Here is a 26,783-nt window from a genome sequence, read left to right as displayed (position 1 = left end):
TGGGGGTAAGACACCCCTAAGGGTGGGTGTTCTGTTAAGATGCAGCCTGTTGTGCCTTCAAATGGCTTCTACTGTACTGCCGTAAAATGGCTTCTACTGTACAGCGGCAGTGTTGCCATGGTAACAGCTTCACAGTAGAACAGAAGAAAGGATGAAAGAAGAGAAAGAGATGATGTTATCTATTCTTTTCAAGTTAGTAACACGGTTGTTAAGGGGAATCTCAGCTTCCTCGTTGACTTTGCTCGACTTTTTAAGCTGAGAGGAATTGAAGATATCCCCATCCTTGCAGAAATAAGGTTGTCCCCCCCCCCCCCGCCCCACCATTCTTTCAAAAAGCATGAAGACATGGTTTTGCCAGCTGGCCAGCGACCCCAGGGTACTACGGAGCTCACCAAGTGGTTGGTCCAATTGTCGTCAGGGGTATGCACAATTGTCCACTATGAAAGACAGAGAAGGGCTTTTGACTATACAGGTAGTCCTCACTTAGTGACTTCTTGTTCAGCAACCATTCCAAGTTACAACAGTGCTCAAGAAGACTCATGGCCGGTCCTTGAAGTTGTGGCTGTCGCAGTGTCCTCACAGTCATAGGCTCAGGATTGGGGCACTTGGCAACCAGCACACAATGGTCACAACTTCCCTCAGTCACATTCATCACCACTTGTGATCTTCACTGCCAGCTTCCACTAAGTCAAGTCAACGAGGAAGCCAGCCACTACCTGATGTTGTGCTTAATGACTGCACGATTCCTTAACAACCATAACCTGAACTATCGTTGTACACTGAAGATCGCGTTTAATTTTGTTGTACAAGGTGCAATGACAATAAAGTAAACTAAACAGTACTCCACAAGGGGGCTCTCTCCGGTAAGGGGAAAAATCCAACATTAGAAATTGTTGTGGCCCAGCAGGATCCGGTTGAGCTGCTGATGGACTCGGATAGCGAGGAACCATATGAGTCTGCCTTGGACGATGTGGAGGACCCTGTGCAGGTTTCAGACTCAGAGCAGGGACCAGAGAGGCTGTTTGGCCACCAGGAGGCGCCTGAGGCATGGAGCAGTGGGGAGGATCAAAGGCAGTTTGTCCCTGATGCTAGATTGAGAAGAGCTGAGAAATAGAAGCAGCAACTCCGTAGGCAGACTCACAGAAGATGATTAAGCACAGGTGGTTGTGGATTGGCCCCTCCCAAGAGAGATTATAGGTGAGGCGTTGGGAGGGGACATTTGCAGGAAACAACCGTTCGAATTAGTAGTTAAGAAAATCCACGTATTCTAGCAGTGTCTGTTCGTTTGGACTATCTGCGTTGCTTCATTTGAATTATCTGGGTTGCTGCAAAGCTACTCTATTGAATGTGAGTTGTCTGGGCCCTCAGCCAAAGGATTTGTTATCTCAGTAATTAAACAGTGGCAAACAGCCAAGCCTGTGTTCTGGTTTATTCACAGGCATGGAGAGGGGGGTCAGAACAAGAAATTATGTTTGGTCTGGACATTTTCAACATCATCAGGGCTTTTCCTGTCTAATACAGGATTAGGATAAAAAAATACCTGGGCAATGCTGACTTATCAGCTAGTAAATAAATAAAAACACACATCTGCCAAAATGCTACTTCGGGTTCAACTTCTCCACCCACCCTCCCCCAATCCAGCCCAGAACGCCGCTCGCACCAAAAACACATCAAGCCAGCCGTCTAAAAACAATACGTCTTTTTTTATTGTTAAGTCAATAAAGAGGTATCAAAATTAAAAGAGGAAAAAAATTACAAGGGATGGAACTGAACTAGAAGGAGCGGATGAAGGGAAATGGAGGTGGGACGACGACGAAGGGCCGATGCCAACAGAAGACACGAACATTGTAAAACACACGGGGCTGCGAGAGGGGGAGGAGGGCAGTGAGGAAGCAGCCAGCAAATGGGGGCGGGGGGAGGGGAAGAAGAGGAGACAGTGAGATGCGAGAGAGGCTCAATCAGAAGAACGCCATGTGGGCCAAGGAGTAGAGGGGGAAGAGAGGTATGTTAGGGTCTTAGGAGTCATCTTCGCCATTGGCACTGTCTCTGTCGTCTTCCCCTTCTTCCGGTTCCTTGTCGTCGCCCTTGATGGACTCCAACTGGGAGAGAGAAGGGGACAGGCAGAAGAGCCGAGTTAGCAAACGGGGAGAGCCGCCATCCTCACTCGAGGCTCTCTGCCTTCTCCAGCTTCGTACCTGGTCGTCTCCCCGGTCTTCGTTGTCATCGTCGTCCAGCAGGTCCCCTTCCTCAGCCGAGTCATCTGCCCCGGCCTCGGACTCCATCTTCACATTGCTCTCTTCTTTCTTGGTCGAGCTGCTGCTTTGCTCTTCTTCCGACTTGTCGTTCTTCAGTTCTGGGAAGGGAGGAAAGGCAGGCAGGGAATTAGAAACATTGGACGGCTTGGGGCTTCGTGGACATTTGGGCCTCCTGCCTATTGGCTAGCAGTGAAACTACAAAGGTGTGTGTGTGTTAACCCTTAAGAAAGATGATCCAAACTTCCCACCCCCTTCAACCATCCCAATATTTTTGGGAAACAGCAACTTCTGACGTTCGTATCCTGCTGGATAAGCTGCTGTAAAAAGCTTTTCCTCCATGCATGGAAGATTCTAGTGCTGCGAGTGGTGTGGTGGCCTAGAGGGGGAGCTCTTGCCTCACAATCAGGAGGCTGTGAGTTTGATCCTAGGTAGAGGCAAATATTTCTCTCGCTCTCTCTGGGCACAATGAGAATATATCTGCCGGGGGGGGGGGGGGACTCCACACTGGGGACAGAAAGAGCATCCGGCCAGTAAACCCTCAGCTCCAATCAGCTGCCCAGACTCCACCCCGCAAAGGATTATGGGGTCTTTAAAAAAGGAGGGTGGAAGATTCGAGTGAGGCATGTGCTCCTACAATGGGGTAAGAATATCTTGGGGGACCGGATGAGGTTGGCAGGAAGGATTTTAAAGGTTGCAGCATAAAAAGCCACACTGTAACTAGAGAAACCCCCTCTGTACCTACAAGGTGTCCCAAATTCCACCTATGGCACAAAAAACTAGCCATTCCCGACATAAGCTTTGTCCACATTCAAACATGAATCTCGTGGCGCACCTTCTCCCCTGGAGACTGAACCCCTAAACAAATGTTTCAAGCCACGCATGAATCCCACACGGATCACCATGCAGTTTCTCTCTCCCCTCCCCTCCCTCTCCCCTCCCACTACTTACTTTGATCCTTCTCTATCTTCTCAAGGCTTTCCAGAAGTGAATCCACTTTCTGCTTAATCTGGGTCAGTTCCTTCTTAATGGCTTGCAAGTCATCTCCTTTCACTGCAACACAGAAGAGAGGGATGCTCAATTCACGGGACGTTTCAGCACAGGCGCGTATTCAATAAGCATCAAATACTCCAGGAAACGCCTACAAATTTTTTTTTTCACTTTATCTTCTAAAAGCCCTCCTCTCTCTTCGAAGAGGCATTGCAGCCAGGTTGAAAAACAGGGAGGAGAGCAGACTTTGGAAGAACCCAATTTAAATAATACACAAAATCTCTGCAAACCCCCCCCCCCCCCACTTGCTGTAGACCCTGCTCAACGTTCCGACACCTACATTTCCCAGATTTGGAGGACGATCCCCGCTGCCCGCTCTTGGAGTTGAATCCGCTCTTCCCTCTGCGAGAGGTATTGCCAGAAACCCGCTGGCGTTTGGAAGGGACCACGGCCCTGGCAATGGGGGGCGGAGGGGGCACTCGTGCTTGGTAGCTGTACATCCTAAGGAGAATCCGAAAAGGAAGGCGGGAAAATATATATATATATATATACACACATACCTTAGCTTCAAAACCGCTTTGCGGTAAATCTCTTCTTGAGGTTTCCCAAAATACCTTTCTTCTAATTAAGATAAGCTAATTGCGGGCATTATGTACTCCTTTGAAAACAGCTCGGTGCTTTCTGTTACACCCAAAATATATCCCCTGGCTAAAGAAGACGGTCCAGAACTATTTTAGAATCAGAGTAGAGCTGGAAGGGATCTTGGAGGTCTAGACCAACCCCCTGCTCAAGGAGGGGACCCTATACCCATGATGGCAAACCTATGGCATGCGTTGCAGATATGACCCACAGGGCCCCGTGAACACTTGCGCCATTGCCAGCTGGTCTTCTATTTCCGGAGTAGACCAGCTGGTCTTCGCGGGCGCTGAAGTGCTTGAAAATGGTCTCAAAAACGACCCCAAAAAGACCTGAAAAAGAGCCAAAACCCAGGCTGATTTTCAGGCTGTTTGTGGGCCATTTTTCGTCGTTTTCAGGCCCAAACTACGGCCCGAAAAATAGCCAAAAAAACCCAGGCACGTTTGCACCAGCCAGCTGTTCTTAGGGTTTCTGGCACTCTGGCACCTGTGCACGCATTCCGGTTTGGGCACTCGGCGCCGAAAAAGTTTGCCATCACTGCCCTATACCGTTTCAGATAGGTGGCTGCCCAGTCTTCTCTTCAAAAACCTCCAGTGATGGAGCTCTTATACTTTCAACTCTGCTCCTTTCCCCTCTCTCCGAAAACATTTGATCAAAATCTCCCTCTTAAATGTTGTTAGTACAGTCAAGGGCAACCCATTTTCTTCCTAACTTTGAAGGGCAAGGGATCTCAAAGAGTTTTAATTCCCATTCATCTCAACGTTTGGGAGGTAAAGGAGCGTGCCCAGATATCCTCTGCGAAGTCGGAGAAGGGCACACAAGGGGATGAGAGCGTTAAGCTCACCCTCTCATGAATTAAATGGAATGAATATGCTCAGGTTCCAACAATTTCCCCCGTGTTGTTTTATAATTTCGAATCTGATTCACTGGATCTGGAGTTTGAGCCTAAGATGTTTGGGAGCCTCCATGCAGACCATCAGGGACCTGAGTTCTGTACTTTTGTTCTACAGCAACACTTTACTGGAGGGTGTGTGTCTGTGTGTGTGTAATGCTCCAGGATGCTTCTGTCTCAAACCACACCCCCCCCCAGAGAATTGTTTATCATATTACGAAACAGATGTGTGCCAACTGAGACCGTCTACCGACTCAGAATGATCCTAACAAATCTCAGGGGTGTCAAACTCGATTTCATTGAGGGCCACAGCAGGGTTGTGTTTGACCTTGGGGGAACCGAGAAGGGGGGGGGGAGAGGAGGATGGCCAGCTCGACGTCACTCGTGTCGGGAGCATCTGTGGTAGCCTGAACGCTTGTGCTAGCGAAAATGGGAGGTCGGGAGGACCGCGGTGCAGCCTTCGTGAGCTCCGTTTTCGCTGGCAGGTGGTTGCAGGAGGCCGTCGCAGCCAAAAACGGTGCGTGTCTGTCTGCATGCGGCCATCCCGAGCTCCGTTTTCTCTGGCAGAGGCACCGTGGGCCGGTCCTTCGTGGTTTCCAGGGCAGCTCTGCAAGCCAGATCTAAGCACCCCGCGGGCCTTTCGTTTTGACACCCCTGCTTAAGGTGGTTCAAGCCTATCTGAAGATGTCAGCGCTAACCGCCAAGTGGAGAATGAATTTCACCGCTAATTTATAGCCTGCCTCAGAGCTTCTCAGCCTCTTCCCTTTGGCTGTTATCTGCAGGAAATTCAGCCTTGACGGCATCTTTACTATGGGAACGCTCCAGGAGCATTTCACGAACCCAAAGCACCCATCCCTTTGGTGAAGGACTGCCTCCATCTTCTTCCTCTTCCCCCCTCCCCCCAGCAGCTTTGGCAGTGGCTACAAGACTGCCAAAACCCGGGCTCTTGCTCAATGCGCGAACATTACATTTCTGAGAATGAGCTAGACAATACAAACGACCTCCAGAAAGAGAGAGAACCTCGTGCTGCCTTTTAGTAGAACTGCTGAAAAGAGGGCGTGATTGCCAGCCACAAGAGCAATAACTTTTTTGGCGAAGAATTGCCGTCTAGCCTTTTGAGTTGTGTGCCCTGAGGGCATGAAAGCTATTTTGTGGAGCTAAGCTAAGCTAAGCTAACAACCTAATTAAGTTTTAATTCAAACGGAATGCAAGTATTTGTATTATCCAGTCATGTTTTTGATAAACATCTCTCTTTCTCTCTCTCTCAAACACATTTATTTATTTATTTTATTTATTTAATTAAACTTATTAGTCGCCCCCTCTCCCCACAGGGACTCGGGGCGACGTACACAAGCAACAGTCAACACAGTGTCATATAGAGGAGGTAAAAAATAAATAAATAATTACAATACTGAAAAAGGTTAAAACCTCAATAACATTAATAGTTTAAAAACTAAAATTAACAATTAAAAAATGGCCTAGGGGTGGATAAGTTGTCGAGTTATGCCAGGCCGGCTAGCCGAAACAGGTGGGTCTTCAGTTTACTGCGGAAGGAGCGGAGATCGGTTGTTGTTCTAATGTCATGCACAACTGAGCCTGTGCAATTGGGCAACAACTTTGGGGAGTTTTGTGGGGTCCACACTGAAGGCTTTGGGGAGGGGGTGAACGGAGCCCTAAGATTTTTTTTTGTTTTCTAGGACTGGGGTTTTCAGTTCAAAGCTGCTTTCCCCCACCAGGATTCAAAACACAAAAGCGGAGGAGAGTAATTTGACCCCACTTACCTGTCATAATAGTCACGCTGGAAGTCATAATCGAGGTCAAACGAAGACCTGAAAGACGAAGGGTGGAACACAGTCAGGTCTCGGGTAGGGGGGTATGGGGACCCCAGCCCCCCCTTCTAAAGGGCTGGGGATCACAAGACAATCCTTTAAACTTTCAACACGAGGAGTCCGCCCCCAGCCCAATTTAGCAAAAAAGTGAAACAGTTTAGATACAATGCAACAGTGAAAGCAAGCAGGGTCTCACCCAATTCCCCCTCCCTGCATTTCCCCCCCTTTTGCTTAAAAAAAAAAGCCATCTGCCGCTCGGCACTGTGATTCCCCCCCCCCCCCCGGTCTCATCCACTCCAAATACATCAAAGCCACACTGCGGTTTCTGAAAGTCAGCTGGATCGCTCCAAGCACATGCACAGACTCACAGGCGCATGCACGCACCCATCCCAATCAGACATTGCATCTTGCACCCAAGCTGGACAGTACGGCAAGCCAGAGGCACTGCTCATTCCAGAGCCCATTCCAAAATTAAATTAGGACATTTAAAAAAAAAAAAGAAAGAGAGAGAGAGAGCGCGAGAAGTTAAAAATAATGTAAACGTAAGGATCCCGACCTGACTAGAGGGGACGGAGAAGGTGGTGCAGCTACTGACCCGTACATCTCTGTGGCCGATCTCTTCACCCCAGCTTTACCCCGGTTCAACTTCGGCTCGGCAGCCAGATTAATATCTGAACGAGACACAGAAGCTCGAGTTTGAAACCTAGGATCTCCACGGGCCCTCGGGAGAAATCACAATTCTGCTGCCATGCGGGTAAATGCGGCTTTTCTCACCCGAGGAGAATAATTTTTCTCATTTCTAATTGCCGAGAGGTTTAAAAACATGTCCGCCAAATGTTGAAAATGCAATCAAACGCCCGGGCTTGTACTACCATAGTTGGTGGACTTGCCCAAAGGCCCAAAAAATAATAATAATTTTGGGGACGAAAATACGTACAGAGTTAGAGAAAAGGATAAAGCAACAATATAGATTTAAAACTAGAAATATTCTTGTGAGTTATTTTGCCATAAAAAAATATCAAAAAGGGCAGGCATGTTTGATACGACACATTTTGACAGCAGCGAGAATTGTATTTGTACAACCCTGGAAAAATGAAGAAACTCCCTCAGATGAAAATATAATTTAAAAAAAAAACCATTTGATTGTGCAGACATGGATAGGTTAACGCTAAAGATAAAGGATAAAGAAGACACAGAACATTTTTTTAAACTTGGCATTTGTTTTATCAATGGTTAGCTACATTGTTTCCTTGAAAACAAGACAGGGTCTTATTTTCTTTTGACACCCCCCCCAAAAAAATAAGCGCTTGGCCTTATTTTCAGGGAGGTCTTATTATTTTTGAGGTGCAGGAGGTGGCGAGCGTGGTCACCTCATGGCTGCTGCTGCGTTGCAATATTTTCTGGGAGGGCTTCTTTTCAGGGAGGAGAGAAGAGGGCTTATTTTAGCGCATGCGCTCAAAAGCCCGATTGGGCTTATTATCCGGGGAGGTCTTATTTTTGGGGAAACAGGATAATAAAGGTAGACATTAGAAGCTGGAAGGATATTATTATATATACAAGCAAAGAATATTATTACTATTATTATGTATATGTAAAAGGACCCAGACAATACACTATAAAATACATATGTTAAAGGAAAATGCATATTTTTTTTTTAAAAAAAGAAGTCGTTCCTAGCTAATTGCTGGGAGATTTAGGGTTATAACAATTCGAGAACACCAGAAAGACGACCGGCTGAAAATATTGTTATCTACCAGCTGTCTTTACTTATAATATCTGGAAAAGAAAAGCGTTCCACACGTTCTGGGGTTCAGTTTGTGGTCACCCATTCACACAGCCTGTCAAGGCATACAGATCTTGTAAGCCCCACCACCCCAATCCCTCGCTTCCTACCTGGGTTTTCCAGATAGGCAAGGCGAAGAGCAGACAATACACAGCCGTGGTCAATGGCTGGCGAATTAATTAGAGAGACATTCCAACCCCTTTCAACCAAGGGCAAACTGGTTCTTTGGAATACAAGGAATACATTCATTCTCCCCACCCCCAACCCCAAGGGGAATTTCAAGTTAACCGCAAAATTTCATCGGTTACACTGTGCACTTGTTCCTTCTCGCGCTCAGCCACACGTTCGTCAACACTTACGTGCTTGTTAACTATAGGCTGCCAGGCACTAACTTAGAAGGATGGATGCTCTGAATACAAAAGAGGGGGTGGGCTTCAAGACACCCTCCCACCTTTATCTCCCACAGGCGCTGCCTTACTTCGTCGATTCATAACGCTGGCAGCTGCTCTTGCCTTAATTTGCACATCTGGTAGCAGGGTGGATAAAAATCAATGATTTTTTTTTTTAAAAAAATTAAATCGGATTTTTAATTTTTTTTAATCAAATTTATTTTAATAAAATGCTTTTGGAGTAAACATCTAAAGATAGTTTTCTCTTTAAGATACATTAATAATTTAGTTTATTCAACATGAAATAGAGCTTAGTTATGTAGCGTGAGGCTGTATACTCTGCAATATTGGGACTGTCGGTGAGTCAACAGCAGGGAAGATAGAGGAGCCGTTGTGGGGCAGAGATGACAGTTGCTTTTTAAAAATAATGATTTAAATCAAGTTGATTTAAATCAAGCCTTTTTACTAGTGATTTAAATCGTCATTTAAACCGTCATTTAAACCGTGATTTAAATACAATACAATATACAATAGTAGAGTTGGAAGGGACCTTGGAGGTCTTCTAGTCCATTAAATTGTGATTTAAATCATGATTTAAATTGTGATTTAAATCACGATTTAAAACAAGATTGAAATCGACTTGATTGAAATCAAATCCACCCTACAAAAGTCCACCCACTTCTAAGGGTCTCTGCTCCACTTTTAAACAGTGCTGTTGTATACTTCAAGGTTTAGCTCAAAACGTGATTGAAATCAAGATTGAAATCGAATGCACCCTGCAAAGGTCCACCCACTTCAAAGGGTCTCTGCTCCACTTTTAAACAGTGCTGTTGTATACTTTTAAAGGTTTAGCTCAAATCTGCCTTCCATTTCAACTCTTCTTGTGCTAAGAATAACTGGGCTCTGTCTTCTGCCTGACCACCTTTCAAATATTGGAAGTTTACCTTTGTAATCCCAGCAAAGCAATCCCAGCCGTTGAAAACATTTGCCCTTATGTAAGTGAACATTCTTCTTAAACTGTGGAGCCTTGATCCGAAGGCAAAACTCCAAATATACTTTGCCTGGCACTGAACAGAACAGAATTACACTATTCATGAACTGGAGAGTAATCTTTTCCTGAGGCAACCTATTTGTGTTAATTTTTAAGCAACCCCCTTACTACCCCAGGTTTTACCCAATAGATGCCTAGCACTTTTTTTCCATGTATACAACTGTAGGAATGAGAGGTAAGGCTTACGTAAGGGCATGCGTAGAAACTACCATGACCTCAGTAGCTGGCTATCTTGGAAACCTACAAGCTCACCTAATTAGCAGAACCAAATGCAGGAATAAAGGAAAGGTGATGCACAGCCGTTATCTTTAGCTCATTAATTCACCAGAGCAAAGGCATGAGGTATCCTTGGCCTGAATAGTATTCTTGATTCTCTAGGGAAGATTTGGGGGAGTGAACCTGTTATTGCAATGTGTTGTTGCTCTGTGCTTTGCTTGTAAAAACTTTATAAAAGCCAAATAAACTCTGCGAGAGGCAGACAGATATTTTGGACACAAACTGCGTGATGGATTTCTGAAACCTACATACAACGAACCGCTCTTCCCAAATCAACATGAAAATTTGATTTTAGGGTTTCAATGCCTATGTTCAGGCGTGTCCCTTTCTGAACCTAAATCACATTACTCTCAGCCTTGTATCATTGGTAAATTAGATAAAGCGTTGCTTTATGTGAATGCACGACAAGAAGCAATGAATGGAAAATAAACAAGGAGAGATCCAACCAAAAACTAAGGAGAAATTTCTTGACAATTACAGCAATCAATCAGTGGGACCCCTCGCCTCCAGAAGTTGTGGACACTGGAGGTTTTTAAAAAGAGATAGGACAACGTTTTGTCTGAAATGATGTAGGGTTTCCTGCTTGAGCAAAGAGTCCCTCCAAGGCCCCTTCCAACTATGTTATTCTGTTAACTAAGCATTGATAAAATCATAAGAACTGGGAAAGCCTTGGAGGCCATAGAGTCTAATCCAAATTAAAATAGCAAGAGCAGTTAGACTTATACGGGAGTCGTGCGGTGGAGCTAGAGGTGGAGCTCTCGCCTTACAAGAGGCGGCTGTGCGTTCGATCCTAGGTAGAGGCAGTTATTTCTCTCTCTGGGCGCAATGAAAATACATCTACTGAACAAAACTCCGCATTGGCAACGGGAAGGGCATCTGGCCATTAAAACACCCCGCTAGTGTTCTGACCTACGCTTCGTGATACAGTAAAAAGCACATGCTTTGTCCCCAAAGCCCTCTTTTTATTTCGAAGGCTGTAAATTATGTTCATTCACAGCAAGTAATGAGTCCCAAATAGTTGTAAAGAGTCCTACAGTAGGCTGCCAAAGTCTTTCGGGATAAGACTGAAAAGCACCCACCTTTACCTTCCTTGATTGGCAATTAGCTTGGCAAGGCCACACGGAGCAAAGAGTCAAAACGGAGCTTCAGAAGGTAAACTGACCAGCATGAACAAGTTGCTTCCTGCAAAGGCTAACGTCCCTTTGCTCCTTCTTTATATCCTATGGGAGGGGCTAATCACCTCCAAGCCTTACTCCCTAGTCGTCCCTTCTGTCTTAACTGTTCTTGCCCTCTGGCAGCTCTACGCATGCGCGCACTAGGAACAGGGGGAGCCTGTTCCTCTGCCTCGCTGATGTCCGACTTTGGAGGCAACACGTAACTCCCAGATGGCCTTGGCCCCCTATCTGCCTCCGACACAGAGCCCTCGTCCGAGCCTTCCCCAGACTCCAGGACTGGCCCATGTTCCTCCCCAACCTTCTGTGTCATTTCTGCAGGCCGCCGGCGGACCACAACAGCTAGCTCCATTCAGTTGCCCAGACTTCACCCCACAAGGGATTATGGGCTCGTTAAAAGACGATGACTTAAGACTTATATACCACTTCACAACGCTTTACAGCCCTTTCTTAAGCAGTTTAGAGTCAGCCTGTTGGCTCCCCCGCTCCCAACGTTCTGGGTCATTTTTTTGCCCTCGGAAGGATGGAAGGCTGAGTCAACCTTGAGACGGTCAGAATCGAACTACTGACAGTGAGCTAGCCTACAATACTGCCTTCCAACCACTGTACTATCACAGCTCATCTAGTCTGGCATAGGATGGTCGGGCTTTTATTTTTTGGGAGCAGCCAACGAAGAGAGAGAGTGCCTAACATCTTTCCTGGGTAAACACAGCAGCATGCCTGCAAACATTTCCTTACGTGTTGGTGCACAACACCCGGTTAATATCCTTGGCACACTGCATAAAATGGGAGCGGCGAGGGAGAAAGAGAATGCCCCTATCTCAGAGGTGGACCACCTGACGTTATACAGGGCTGCCCTCCAAAAGCAGCCATGGAAAGCAGAAACGCATAGAGGAAGCCCTCCAACTTACAACCGTTCAAAAGTTGCCACGGCACTGGGGGGGGAAAGTGACTTATGACCATTTGTCACACTTACGACCATTGCAGCACCCCCCCCGGGGTCACATGATCAAAATTCAGGTGCTTGGCCACTGACTCCTATTTGTGACCCTTGCGGTGTCTTGGGGGGGGGGGGTCATGTGGTTGCAACCTTCCGACAAGCAAAAGTCAACCAGGAAGTCGGATTCCTTTCACCGTGTTACTAATTTAACAGCTGCAGCGCTTTCACTGAACAACTCAACTCTTAAAAAACAGCTGGCAAGAAAGAAATCTCATAAAATGAAGGGGGCAAAACTCACTTAACAAAGGTCTCACTTAACAAAGGGAGGTTTTCGGCTCCCTCGTGGCCTTGAGGTCGAGGACTAGCTATACTTCCCCGCAAACTGTGGCCCGCCATTATAAAAAGCCAGGGCAGTCTGGGGCGAAAAGAGCTGCCTCCTTAGCAGCAGGAGGATCCAAACTGCGTCGCGTGCTAGTAAAATACAACATGTCAGAGGCTCAGGTTACCCACAAAACTCCCTTCTTCGCTTTTGTTGCCAAAGAAAACCTAATATCACCTTTCATAAACAACCGGCTAAGCGGGAAGCGAGAGAATAAGCTAAAAGAAAAAATCTTTTTTGGGGGGGGTGGGGGGGGTGGGATATTGAGTGGGAAAAGCATCAGCAATTTTGTCTTCTGCTGGCAGAGGGGGAAAAAATGTTGCCTTCGGAAAAGAAAGGAAAAATTCTCTCCGGCAAGGCTTGAGCGTGTCTGAACTAGAGAAGGTTTTTTTTTTGTACCTGACATTAACAGGCAGGTCCCAACAACTGTTGAGAAGGGGGAAGGCAGCTTTTCTTGAAGGGGGAAACCTTGAATTTCTTCTTGGCTTCCAAGTTTTTTAAAAAAATTACTATTAGTATGTCAAGCATGATAGCCCAGATGATCTGAAAACACTCCCGAGCTACTCCTTCTTCCGACATTTATTTTCAGAGCTGTAAATAGGCAGGAGAGGAAGGAATCTGCGTTCTGGTGGTGGTGAGATTTTAGTAGTTTGGTTTCAGACAAAGTCCAGCGCTCGGTGAAGCCAACAAACTTTAAGGTAAAGGTAACGGTTCCCCTTGCACATATGTGCTAATCGTTCCCGACTCTGGGGTGGGGTGGGGTGCTCATCTCCGTTTCAAAGCCAAAGAGCCAGTGCTGTCTGAAGACGTCTCCGTGGTCATGTGGCCGGCGTGACTAAACGCCAAAGGCACACAGAACGTGGTTACCTTCCCACCAAAGGTGGTTCCTATTTTTTCTACTCGCATTTTTACAAGCTTTCGAACTGCTAGGTTGGCAGAAGCTGGGACAAGTAACAGGCGCTCATTCTGTTACGCGGCGCTAGGCATTCGAATCACCGAACAGCCGACCTTTCTGATCGACAAGCTCAGCATCTTAGCCACTGAGCCACAGCATCCCTGTGCCTTTATATACCCTTTAAAAAAAAGACATATGTTTGTGCTTTTCTCTAGTCTGGTTCCAGGTTGCAGAAAGCTCCTAGATCAGTGATGGCGAACCTGTATCACGCATGCCACAGGTGGCACGCGAAGCCATTTGTCAGGGCATGCAAGGCCCTGGCCAGCTAAATTCACCTTTTTTTAAAGCCATTTTTCGCCCTCCCCAAGCGCCAGAGGCTTTATAGGAGCCTGGAGAGGGAAAAACGAGCCTCGCCCGCCCCCCGGAGGCCCTCCGGAGGCTTCATGAGCTTCCCTGACGCCTTCGGAGCGCTCAAAACGACCCTCCGAGCAAAGCAGAAGTGACTTCCTGTTTGCTCGGAGGGTTGTTTTGAGCGCTCCGAAGGCTTCAGGGACCGTCCGGAGGCTTCCCTGATGCCTCCGGAGGGTGTCCGTGGAGGCGGGAGAGGCTGTTTTCGCCCTCCCTAGGCTCCTATAAAGCCTCTGGAGCCCGGGGAGAGCGAAAAAAGCATGTAAAAATAGGGGGGGGGTGTCGCGCCTGTAGTGCGCACATGCGCACTGGAGGGGTCGCGCATTACATTATGGGTGCAGCACGCCTGCACACAACCCCCCTGCACTCCCCCCATTTATGGCACGCGAGCCAAAAAAGGTTCGCCATCGCTGTCCTAAATCAAGGCAAAGACAGGCCAAGAAGAATATTTCCATTTAGGTAAGAGTTCTCCATTATAAAATCTGCATTCTGTGACTGCTTGTCAGCCCAATCGGGTAGATCAGATTAGAAATCTACTCTGTAGGAAGGTTGAAACTTCTTCCCTCCCCAGTATATTTAATTAGTTTAGTTTAGTTTGGTTTATTGTTCATTGCACCTCATACAGCGAAATTAAATGCCATCTTCAGTGTACATCATACCCAAGAAAACTATAAAAATAAAACAAAAACATAAAATCTTTCATGTTCTGTACAATTGAATTGAAAACACCTGATATTGCATTAATATTGCACTATACAGTAGAGTTCAATAGAGTTACTGCCCTGGGAGAGAAGCTGTTTTTCAGCCTATTGGTCCTTGCTCTTATTGTCCTGTACCGTCTGCCAGATGGTAATAGTTTAAAAAAAGGTTGCCCAGGATAAGGATGGATCTTTAAGGATGTTTTGAACTTTCTTAAGGCAGCGGGAGCTGTAAAGCTCTTCCAAAGAGGGGAGAGGGCAACGCATGATCCTCTGGGCAATGACGTTGACCCTCTGGAGTGCTGTCCTATCTGCCACTGTGCAATTGGCAAACCATACACAAGTGCAGTAAGTTAAAATACTCTCTAAGTGCAGTGGTAGAAAGTCACCAGCGGTTTTTCGTTCAGTTGTTTCCTGAGAAGCCTCAGGTAGTATAATCTCTGCTGGGCCCTTTTGACCGGTGCTGCAATATGAGCGCCCAAGATCAAGTCCTCTTTTATGATTACACCCAGAATCTTAAAACTGGCCACTTGCTCTCCATTGATAAGCAAGAGCTGGATGTCTATTCCTTCTGTAGTCCACTATTAACTGCCTCTACCTTCCTTTCACTCTCCGTTTTATATTCCTACAATGCCAGAAACCTCTTAACACACACACACACACAAACACACACAAAAAGGCTGCAACGTGTATCTTGTTTGCACAGGGAACTGTTAGCAGACCCCGGGTTGAACAAGGCAAAAAGGGAAACAAGCCGAAGTTCTTCTCCGCTAGAAGAACCGCCGCCGGCAAATTCATTGGGAGGACGGAAAAACCAGAAGGGCCAACCCTGGAAGTCGCCTTACTTACCAAGGACCTGGCCTGCTATCATCCTGCCATCCTCTCCCGCTACTGCAGAGCGGGCGTTGCGCTCGTTCACATACTGCACAAACGCAAAGCCCTTGTGCACGGAGCAACCCACAATCTTGCCGTACTTGGAGAAGATGGCTTCGACGTCAGACTTCTTGACCACGAGGGTATTGAGGTTTCCGATGAAGACGCGGGAATTGAGAGAACGGGGATCTGTCTTGTTGGTGACGTTGCTGGCCATAGCTCACCCAACGCAGCAGAAAGGCTAACCTGCTGCCGAGGCCAGGGAAAGGGAGAAAAAGATGGGTCAGCGAAAGGAAAACGGTCAGATGTCATAGCTTTTTACACAATATAACCCAACTGCACAAAAGACACAAAACGCACACATTTCGGGGGGGCCTCAGCTGCCAGGTAGCACTTTCTCAGAAGGAAAAGCTACCAGAGTGAAGCACGCTGGGAAATCTCAGGTGCATCCTGTCTAGGGATAAGATACAGTAGTTTTGGTACCCCCCAAAAAAAGTCAACACTAGGGGGAAAAAAACTCTTTCCTGAAAAGTAAAAATTAAGAGAAAAGAGAGGTATGTTTAACCATTAGCCTACCATAGTCCGCTATCTCAAGGGGGGAAAAAAAGCTGTACAAGGATTGGATATATGAAAATAATTTTGCCTAAGAGATGCAATGGCCTTCAGTACAAGTCAACTCAAACTGCTTCCTTTTTTTCCCCCCAGCATCAAGCATCTTCTGAACAATGTCAACTCGACTCCTACCTTAGTCCTGCTCCAAGCAGCATTCTCAGGAAAACCCAAATCTACCATTTCAATACGTGCTTTGGTCAATACAAGCAGCGGCATGGAGAAGACAAATGCAAGAAGCCCAGCAGACTTCAATTCAGAGGCTATTAATAAAATTATCAAGGGGCAATCTTCCCTGATTTCTTCTTTACAATGGAGATGAATCTATGAATAAAGGGCACCTAACGTTTTCGGGTTTCTGCATGTTCTACCCTTCACCTTCAATGCCAGAAAGTTAAGAGTTAAGAGGGCAATCCAAACCCAAATTAGGAGATTTACACGAAGGAACTAATGTTACCACAAGTCTCTGGCCCACAGATTTAGGCTGTGTGTTAGAAGGGTGACGTACTGGTGCTCTGTACATGGCCATGCACGCTGTGCTTTCTAGTAGCTCTCTGAAAGCTTTGACTTCTCCTGGTTACATGCAGGGGCCGTGAAGGTCAGAAAAAGGGAGCAGCCTCTAATAAGTTGTTGCTAACAGACTGTGCAGAGATCCAAAGCAGACCGTCCGGTTTTGGATTCAAATACCTGAACGTCCATTTTATGCATTGTTTTGTGATTTGAGGAAGCCCCTCCCCGCAAACAAACAAATAGCTTATCACCAGCTGGAACTTCACTCCTGTGCAAATTCTCAAGGGAGGCATATCTGGTTACAGTCTAATTTTGTTAAGGGCCCGGAGTAGCGTTTTCTTTATCCATATACTGTACTCACTTTCCCCTCAGGCTGCTTACAGGACAGAAATCAATCTATCTCTCTCTCTTATGTATGTATGTATGTATGTATGTATGTATGTATGTATGTATGTATGTATGTATTGTCTATGTTCAAGCATCACCCTGGAACGCCTCCAGCAATTTCAACCCAACTTGGTACACAGACGACTTTCTCTCTGGAAAGAAATACTGTGGGAGGTAAGGCACCCCTAAGGGCGGGTGTTCTGTTAAGATACAGCCTGTTGTGCCTTCAAATGGCTTCCACTGTACTTCGACTGTGCCATGCTAACGACTTCACAGTACTCCACAAGGGGGCTCCCTCTGGTAAGGGGAACAACATTTGAAGTTATGTTTGGTGGTCCGGACATTTTCTCTCTATAAATAAATACCTGGGCAACACCGGGTTATATCAACAATGTTATTAAAATGGAAAGGCGGCTTCTGTTTGCCAACAGTCTAAACTTTGAAGGGGAGGAGACAAAGTGAAGGATGGAAGATTGGATTTGGTTGTCGAAGGCTCCAAACTTTTTCTTGCAACAAAGTTCCCAGAAGGCTGCATGTTTTGTCTCTGCCAATCCCAACCCTTCAGTCCCAGCTAATGAGCACACAGCTATCTAGGACAGGTGCACGTTTAATGCACATGTGCACACATGAACTAAGAGCAAAGGGCCCCAAGGCGGACGAGTGAAACGAGATTTAAAGTAGGAATGACTTTCACTGCCAGTATTGAACTGAACCCTGTGGCTAGTAGTCCAGTTGACTAAGGTTCTCTCTTTGCTGCCTGATAACTGACTTGTCCCTAAACACTGAAATCACAGCGTTGATTTGACCTATATGTAGACAGAATTAAACAAATCCACTTAAGCCTTCTTTCCTTCCACTCAACGTCTCCTGCTTCAAAGAAACCAAACCCTCATGCCTCTAACGAAGAGCACAGCAAAAGCTTTTTTGTTTGAAACGGGTTGTCTGCTTCATTGCTCCTCCCTTCTTCTGTTAAAAATAACTTCGATTTCTGCAGAAGCCAGGTGGTATTTATTTTAGCTAAATCAGCCCAGAAAAAAAAAAAAAGTAAAATGAATTAAAGCCCTAAGCAGCCTCAAGTGCCAGGAACGGTTTCTTTACTGGAAAGTCTTTTACAATATAAATTTATCTGTGTGGCCTACACCTCTTGTTTTTTCTTTAGGACTTCAAGGTGGTAGCTCCATCTCCAGGTTTTGCTGAAAATTGTAAAGTAGATCAGACTTAGGGAGAGTGACTACTACATAGATGTCCGGTGGTTGATGTGGACTCTCTATACCAGTGGGTCTCAACCTTCCTAATGCAGTGACCCTTTAATACAGTTCCTCATGTTGTGGTGACCCCCAACCATAAAATTATTTTGTTTTCCGTATTTTTTTTTGAAAATATGTGCTTTCCGATGGTCTTAGGCGACCCCTGTGAAAGGGTCGTTTGACCCCCAAAGGGGTCCCGGACCCACAGGTTGAGAACCACTGCTCTATACACAAGAGACAAGAAATTCTGCTCAACGAGTCAAACATCTTGAATGGGGAATAAATAACAGGTCATTTCTTTCCCCATATATGACAATACTAAACATGCCTATTTGTTAATACTTTCAGTCAGAATCTGCCTTCCTGTAGTTTAAATACTTTAATTTAAATCCTACGTTCTGGACTGATATAGGCCTTCTGTTTAACTTTCCATGGGTTAAATCTTCTCAAAACTAAATAACCCCATTTCCTGCAGCCTCTTCACAAGACACAAAGCAAATGAGTTTGGCCATGAAGCAAAATTGTTGCTGGTCACTAGAACTCTCATAATAAGCCCTCAACTGTTGTAAAATTTGAATCCATGAAAACTGTATTGGAAGCTAAATGTTTTGCAGAGGTATCACATAATTTGTTTAACAAATTTACCCATTATGTTAAAAAAAGCCTCTACCCCTGGTCAGTGAAGATGGAGAAAGATAAAGGGCTATTTAGAAATAATCTTCACTCCCAGGTTCTATTGCTAGAGCATAACATTTTAAGATGTCTTTCCCCGAGAAGGGACAAACTGACCCACTTTTTGTGACCATTCAAGAGCCTCCCATGGAGTTCCTACAAAATTTTGTTCTTCTACATCAGGGTTCTCCAAACTTAGCAATGTTAAAGACTTGTGGACTTCAATTCCCAGAGTTCACTAACCAGCATGGCTGGCAGAAATCTGGAAGCTGACGTCCACAAGGATTTCATGTTGCTACGTTTGGAGAGCCCCGTACTATATTATAGACTTCCTGCATTCTGAAACTTCTAGAGTAGCAACTCTATCACGTTTCCCACAGTATATTGGTTAACGTTACATTTGTTGTTTATGACACAACTTCCCAAACAGTGCCTGGTTGTCTTTTGTGTTTCCTTCCCTTTATTTAGCTTTATGCATATTTCAGCAGACTATTACTGCATTTTGTGATATTTGCAAAGCATTTGAGAAAACCTCGGGGGACTGCAGTGGCCATTATTTTATAGCTATGTACTCTGAAATTCCAAGAAAGCAACTTTTATTACATGTATCCTACACAATTCTGAATTTGGAAGACTCTTTTTTTAAAAAAAAAAACACGGGAGATCGTTTAACCCAGTATTGGAGTCTATTGTAGCTCCACTAGCTTTCAATGTATTTTGCCATTTCCCCAAGATCAATCATCTCTGTGAGCAGCTGGATCTACACATTACAGGTAGTCCTTGACTTACGGCCACAATTGAGCCCGTTCATTTCTGTTGCTTAAGCAAGGCAGTGGTTGAGTCCTGCCCCCTTTTATGACCTCTGTGCCACAGTTGCTAAGATTAAATGAATTCTGCAGTCATGAAGTGAAGCTGGTATTCCCCCCACTGACTTTGCTTATCAGACGTTGGTTGGGCAGATCGCAAATGGGGATCATCCAGGACACTACAACCATCACAAATACATGCCAGTTGCCAAGGGCCTGAATTTTGACCATGTGACCATGGGCATGCTGCAACGGTTGTAAGGGTGAAAAACGGTCTTAAGCCACTTTTTTTTTTCCCGGGGCCGTCGTTAAAAGTTGAACGGCCACGAAACAAATACTTGCAATTTCAAGTCTACCTGTATGCAGTTCCATTAACGCTCCCGAAAAGGACATTGTGCTTATTTATTTTGAGGCCAGGGTTCGAACAGTGCCCTCAGGTAACGCCGTACAGGTGCATACACTTTAAGCAAGATCTTTAAGAGGGGATGGCCTGGAATGAAGCCAACGCAGCCCCTTACCATCAGCCAAGATGGGTATGCCCCTGCTCCATGCAAGGCTCCGCTGGTAGCTGCCTCTGTTACTCCAGACTGGGCATCCATGACGGCGCTTGTGGGGGGGGGGGGAGAACGGTGCAGAGGGAAAGACCAGGACGGGAACTGAGAGGGCATGAAGGGGCGGAGTGGGGCCTCTGACTGGGGGGGGGGGGGGGGAGAGGCTGTCACTACTAGAGAGTGATCAGCCCCACAGGCAACAGTGCAGCAACAATTGAAAAATCGAATAGAAATAAAATATTAAAAATGAAAAATAAAAATAAAAAAGCGTAGAAACTTCCTGAGTTGTTCAAGTAAGTTCTGGAAAGATTATCAGGTTCTGTTCTTGGCAGCCAGGCAATCAGTGAGGGAGGGGGGAAAAAAGAGTTAAATGCGATCAATCCACTTTCTTTAAAAAAAAAAAAAACAAGTGTTTTAAAAACCTGGTATGTATGTTTTTCCTCCCCAAGGGGTTATATAAAAGCCCAGAGTCAGTTAGGATCATTCAGAAAAACTCCATTTTCATCTGGTTAAAAATCAGCAGTCAATTTTTTTTTTTAAATCATCACCATCAGCAAAACACATCATCATAGTCACAGTCACCACCATTATTGCAGCAATAATATCAATAAAGTAACTAGCAACAACGATAAAAAGGAAATCAGTGGAAAGGCAGGAAAAAAAATGGAAAAAATTGGAATAACTTACTGTAGCTGAAGATCAAAAAAATCTCGCTGTAAAAAAACAAAAATAAAAATAGCCCAGATTAGAAAAACGGGAGGTGTAAAAAGGTCAGTCAATAATGCTTTTTTTTTCTTTTTCTGTCCTTTTTTCCCCCCCTTTCAAGCTCTCATTCCAGCCACGGTTACGGCAAAACCTGGCAGAGGACAGAGAGTTCCTGGCAGAAAATAATCCAAGCCCTTTTTGAACACCATTTCATTCTAAAAATGGCCTAAGAAAGGCCAGCTGATACGAGGCTAAAAGGTTCTTCCTCTAACCCAGCTGCTGCAGGGGGGAAAAAAAAGGTGATTTCCCCCCCCCAAAATTACATTTTTCAATCCATTTTTTTTTGCTTGACTGCAAGGCAACACTGGGCCGCAAAGGCACCGTTTTATTCAAACAAACTTGTACTGAGACAGTGGGAGAGGAGATGCGTGTAGTGGGGTGGGTAGGGTTTTTTTTAAAAATAAAATAAGAACAAGCTGAGCTCCAGTGAAGGAAGGGTTGGGGGTTTTCTCCTTGCTGCCCTGTGAAAGGAGAAGGGACAGGATGAGTCAAGGGTACCCCAGAAAACTTTGCCCACATCTCCCAGTTTCCTCCCCCGCCCCAGAGAACCCCAGCTTCCGGTCCCATGTGGCTACTCCCAGGTCACAGCAGCCGCTGAAGCGTGACTAAGGTCTTGCCATGTCTGCTTGTTGCCAACAGGTCGACTTCAAAGTCACCTGCAAGCTTGTGATAGGTAGCTCATACAGATCTCTAAAGCAAAGAGGAAGAAAACTGAGTAGGTGCACACTACACACACACACACAAACACACTGATCAAGGGAAAAGAAACAAGGTATATACAAAAAGGGCATGCGCAGGTGTTCTGCTAGGTAAAAGCCCCAGCATTAGAGATTGCTAGAATTCAGATATCACCACTTGTCTACCTTTCCGCTCACCAAGCACTCAAATGCCAGGTAATTGGGGCAGAGAAGTCACGCACCTATGTTTTCACCCTTGCCTATTTTAAATTACAGATAGTCCTTGGGTTAAGAATATAATAGAGCCCGCCAATTACATTCATAACCCGAGGATTTGTTGGAGTGAATTGCATATGTGAGCATTCCCTGCTTTCGCCCATGCATTCGCTAACTGAATGCACCGGTCGTTAAGTACACATGAGGTCTCTCAGGGTGGGGAAGGCCGTGGGGAGCCTGGTGATGGCACAGGCCATCTGCTTAAGGCCTCCCCCACTGACATACCTCATCATCCCCACAGGTTTCCCCACCCACCATCCTGCCACGCCGGGTCACTTACCTTATGAAGATCAAGCAAGCGGTCTTCTCTCCAGCCAGTCTGCTGTGCAAGATCATGGCGGCCGGAAGCTTCCAGTCTCCACGCAAAACGATTTCACTCCCTCAAAGCAAATCCTGGCAGCTTGCAAACGTTTTGCGTGGAGAAGCAAAGCTTCGGGGGGAGGAGGGGGCCCCTAATCTCGCAGCCTGAAGTCCCGTGATATCACGGACACCCCCCCCCCCAGAAGCTTCCAGCCTCCGCGCAAAACGTTTGCAAGTCGATCGGATGCTGGAAGTGAAATCGTCCTCCTCTCAAAAGAAACCGTGGCAGAGAGGAGACAGATCTTTGCAAGTCGAGCCCGGTGCAGCAGGATGGGAGGGAGAAAATTGTGGAGACCTGGGGGGGGGGGGGGAGCACAGATAGGCAGTTGTGGTGGCTCTGCAGTTGTTCATAAGGGTGAACAATTGCTGTGCTGTGGGTGCTGCAACATTGGCAATTTTGGGGCTGCGTTGTAAACACTTGGGGGGGGGGTTATTGCGTAACTTTGAAGTCACTAAGTGAACTGTCGTAACTCCAGGGTATTAATTTCACTTTCCCCTGACACCTCAGTGCTGTTTTGTCTGGAGGAGAAACAGCCTGCCTTTCAAATGATCAGTCTGATCCCAAATGCAGCAAGGTGCAAGCTTTATGAACAAGCCATTTTGGAATTTATCAGAGTAACGTGTGAGTAAAACCTAACTCTCTACTCAGAAAAAGCTTTTCCAGATCAGCTTACACAAGTTGTTGAGCAATTCAAGTTGCGTGTGGCCGTGGAAGCTTTCCTGACGGTTGGGACAGGTAGGTTTTGGTAACAGAAAGCTAGGAAAAGAATTAAGTTTAAAAATGGGAAAAGAGTGTATAGGTAGTCCTTGGCTTACAAGTTGGTTCGAAGTTACATCACTGAAAAATGTGACTTACAGAACTAATTTTCATACATACCCTATTTCCCCCCGAAAATAAGACCTTCCCGGATAATAAGCCCAATTGGGCTTTTGAGCGCATGCGCTAAAATAAGCCCTCCCTGACAATATTACAACACAGCAGCAGCCCTGAGGTGACCACACTCGCCGCCTCCTGCACCTCAAAAATAATATTATCTCCCCGAAAAGAAGGCCAAGTGCTTATTTCGGAAGTCAAAAGAAAATAAGACCCTGTCCTATTTTCGGGGAAACACGGTACAATCATTTCAGTATCTCCAAGATCATGTGACTAAAATCCAGATGCTTGGCAACTGGTTCATATTTATGATGGTCAGTGTCCTGGGGACATGTGATCCCAATTTGAGACCTTCTGACAAGAAAAATCAATGAGGAAGTCAGATTCACTTAACAACATATGACTAACTTAACTGCAATGATTCGCTTAACAAATTGGACAAGAAAGGTTGCAAAATGGGCCAAAACTTACTTAACCAATGTCTCACTTAGTAACATTCAATTCTGGGCCAAAACTTACTTAACCAATGTCTCACTTAGTAACATTCAATTTTGGGCTTAAACTGTGGTTGTACCCGTATTGGTGGATGGTCAAAGACCAGATAATTCATTTAGGATTGCCTAGTTGTGGATTTAAATCCTGGCCTAGAGCAAATCTTTACCATTATCTCATCCACTGCAGTACAATAAGAATATCGGAAAATTTCATCATTGACCTGTGTGTGTGTAACGTGCAACTTATGAATGGTAAATCTGTGTCTTTTTCATGCTGAGGATTACATGCCGAGGAGGTGCTATGATGAGATTCAGGAACAAATTTTGAACTATAAGTGGTACTCAAATTTATGACCACAGATGAGCCCACGGCTAAGCAAGACAGTTAAGTGAATTTTAGCCCATTTTACGGTTTTTCTTGCAGTTGTTAAGTGAATCACTGCAGCTGTCAAGTTAACTTTAAACCCAGTTTAAGTGGGTTGACTTTACTTTGTCAGAAGTTCACAAAAGGGATCACACGATTGGACACTGCATGTATCATAAATACATGCTGGTTGTCAAGTGTCCAAATTTGTAACCATTGAAAATGCTGCAAGGGTTGTGTGAAAAATGATTGTGAAGACATTTTCAGTGCTCTTGCAACCTCAAATGGCTTTCAGCCGAGGATTATCTGTCCTGCGTATCCAGAGTGTTCTTAGGTTATTTGCATTGCAGTTCCACCTCCTACGTTACAACTTCAATAACTGGACTGGTAGCAAGGTAACCTGGGGCTCTGTTAACACACATGCAGAATTCTTGCGTCAGGCCAATCTGCAACCGCACTGTTTGAAAAGTGTCAAGATTGGCATGGCTTTCTTGCCAAAAAAAAAAACACGTTGTGGCTTTCAACGTGAGACTAATCTATCCTACAATACAAACTGCTTTTCAAACTTTCATTTTTCATATCAGGGACTGCAAGCAACACGAAGAGACAGAACGAGATACAAAATATCCCACCCTGCCAACTGGTTTTCAAAAAATTACAGATTTCCTCCAAAATCTGAGGCCTGGTGCGAACTGGCTCGCGCAAGTTAAAAAAAATTAAACACAAGTTCAACAAAGAAATGCATTAGGAGTTGCATCATTTTTGTTGGCAAATACAGCATGGTTCCTTTCTATCAAATAAATAGCCAAGCTAATTTCAGAAACTTGCCTTTATGCTAGAAATATAAAACAGGTCCTTCGGAAGTTTGTGTCACTTAAAGAATGTCAAATCTTTTGTGGGAGCAAATACATACTGAATGCAACTTCCTTTGTTTACACTTAAGGAATATATTTCTATTCCTAAAAATGCTATGTACTTGTTTCAAAATGAACATGCACCCCCAAAGTGCCAAATCCTTAAACTATCTATTGTAGTAATTCATGAAATTGCACCTATTTTTATTGCTCCAACATAAATGTAGGTCAGATAACGGTCCCAACCTATATAGTGTGCCAATTCTGCTGCTTTTAGGCGTTTTACCATCGAATTAGCCTTGGTAGCCTATGAAGAATACGCACATTTTTTTAAAAAAAACTGCCCCCAAAAATCACAACCTGATTGTGTTAAGTGTGCCAGTTCTGATGCTTTTAGGCATTTTACCATCTGTGATTTAGCCTATGAAGAGTGCCTGCGTTTTTTTAAAAAATCTGACTTACATTATAATCTGATTGTGGTAACTGTACAATAAAGTGTGCAAATTCTGATGCAGTAAATAGTAACAGAGTTGGAAGGGACCTTCGAGGTCATCTAGTCCAACCCCCTGCTCATGGAGATCTACACTAAGAATTCGAAGCGCCAAACTTTCTAATCGACAAGCTCAGGGTCTTTTAGGCATTTTACCACCTGCAATTCAGCCTCGCTGGCCTATGAAGAGTGGTTTTTTTTTCAAAAAAAAAATCCTGGTAAAATCTTCATATTGCTCCTTAACGAAGAAATATCTAGATTTTTTTTTAACAAATAAGGAGACTGTTACTTTCCTCCTAAGGTTTTTTTTTTAAAGGTCGGTTTAACAGCCCTGGGATCTCCTGGTGGTCTCCCATCCAAGCAACCCCCCCCCCCCTTGGTTTTGTGCTTAGCCTCCCTGGATCCGGTTGGCTGCGTGCCACCTTGCTGAGGCCTTTGGCATCTTGTCTTCCTGGCCTGTCAAAGCCAGATTAGGCGAATTAGATCCGACCCTGAACGGCCAATAAAGGTCAGGCCCCATCCAAGCATGTGTCTTAAGGCGGCAGCCATACCTGCGAATGGGACCTGCGCGCGCACCCTCCACACGCTTCTTATACATTCAGGCGGCGAGGCGCACTCCATTATCGCTTCCCGTACGTTGAGTGCTTCTTACAACCTCATTCACGCATAACGTACCACAAACACACACACACACATACATTTTCCTCTCTTTCGCAGAACGGAAGAATCATGAAAGCAGTCCTCCTTCTCCCCCCTTTGTGCCCAGCATAATGGTCTCTCCCAAATAAGCCCTCGGCTTGGATTACACCAATACAGTGAATGGAGGGGGGAGGAAAGGAGGTGCGAGTCCAAAAAGACCGCCGCGGAGACCAAAACTGAGGGGCGTGTGGGCAATACCATTATCCAAACTCCCCTCCCCCTCCACAAACAAAACACACACACACTCACAAGCGGGGGGGGGGAAGAACCGTCGCCACTCTTTTTCCCTCAGTCGTTTTTTCTTCAGGCAACGAACTCACCGGGAGGCCCCAGATCCAGCACGCCGCCGCTTTGCTTATCTAAATGACTAATTTTTGTAACCGCACACCGCTTCGCCCTCTCTTTTTCACAGCTACGCTCGCCTCATCCGTGCTCCAAACGCCTCACAAAATGGCGCCACAGCTGCCCTCTGCGCCGCGCAGCCGGGTCTGGGAAAGCTCCGCCCACTCTTTTTTTCACGGCTCGTCCGCTCTCTGAGGTAACTCTTCTTACCCCCGACCGCGCTCATTGGACACCGATCAAGCGCGAAGCCAATCAGCGCACGGCGAGGATGGGCTGGAGGTGGGAGGAAGACGAAGCAAGCTGGTTCGATAAGACCGAGGGGAGGGCAAAGGAAAGAGGCGAG

General features: G+C 45.6%; 1 protein-coding gene across 10 annotated transcripts; it reads right to left on the bottom strand.

Moving 5' to 3' along the window:
- Positions 1 to 1,684: 1,684 nt before the first annotated feature.
- On the bottom strand, positions 1,685 to 26,634 carry LOC309382116 (heterogeneous nuclear ribonucleoproteins C1/C2). Of its 10 annotated transcripts, none has more exons than XM_081933598.1 (9): positions 26,419 to 26,629; positions 20,933 to 20,958; positions 15,440 to 15,712; positions 7,195 to 7,270; positions 6,552 to 6,599; positions 3,583 to 3,743; positions 3,204 to 3,305; positions 2,196 to 2,353; positions 1,685 to 2,099 (listed from the first exon to the last, which is right to left on the bottom strand). In XM_081933598.1, exons 3-9 carry the CDS (start codon positions 15,678 to 15,680, stop codon positions 2,016 to 2,018), a joined length of 870 nt encoding a protein of 289 aa, XP_081789724.1. In that variant the 5' UTR covers positions 15,681 to 15,712; positions 20,933 to 20,958; positions 26,419 to 26,629; the 3' UTR covers positions 1,685 to 2,015. The 10 variants fall into 10 exon arrangements, with proteins under 10 accessions (XP_081789724.1, XP_081789732.1, XP_081789731.1 ...); XM_081933606.1 differs by having other exon boundaries at positions 7,156 to 7,270; positions 26,419 to 26,628; XM_081933605.1 differs by having other exon boundaries at positions 1,685 to 2,353; positions 26,419 to 26,634.
- Positions 26,635 to 26,783: the final 149 nt, after the last annotated feature.

Source organism: Natrix helvetica (assembly GCF_964273705.1).
Source record: "Natrix helvetica genome assembly, chromosome: Z".
Lineage (NCBI taxonomy): Eukaryota > Metazoa > Chordata > Lepidosauria > Squamata > Natricidae > Natrix > Natrix helvetica.
This window is presented reverse-complemented; position numbering and strand designations above follow the sequence as displayed.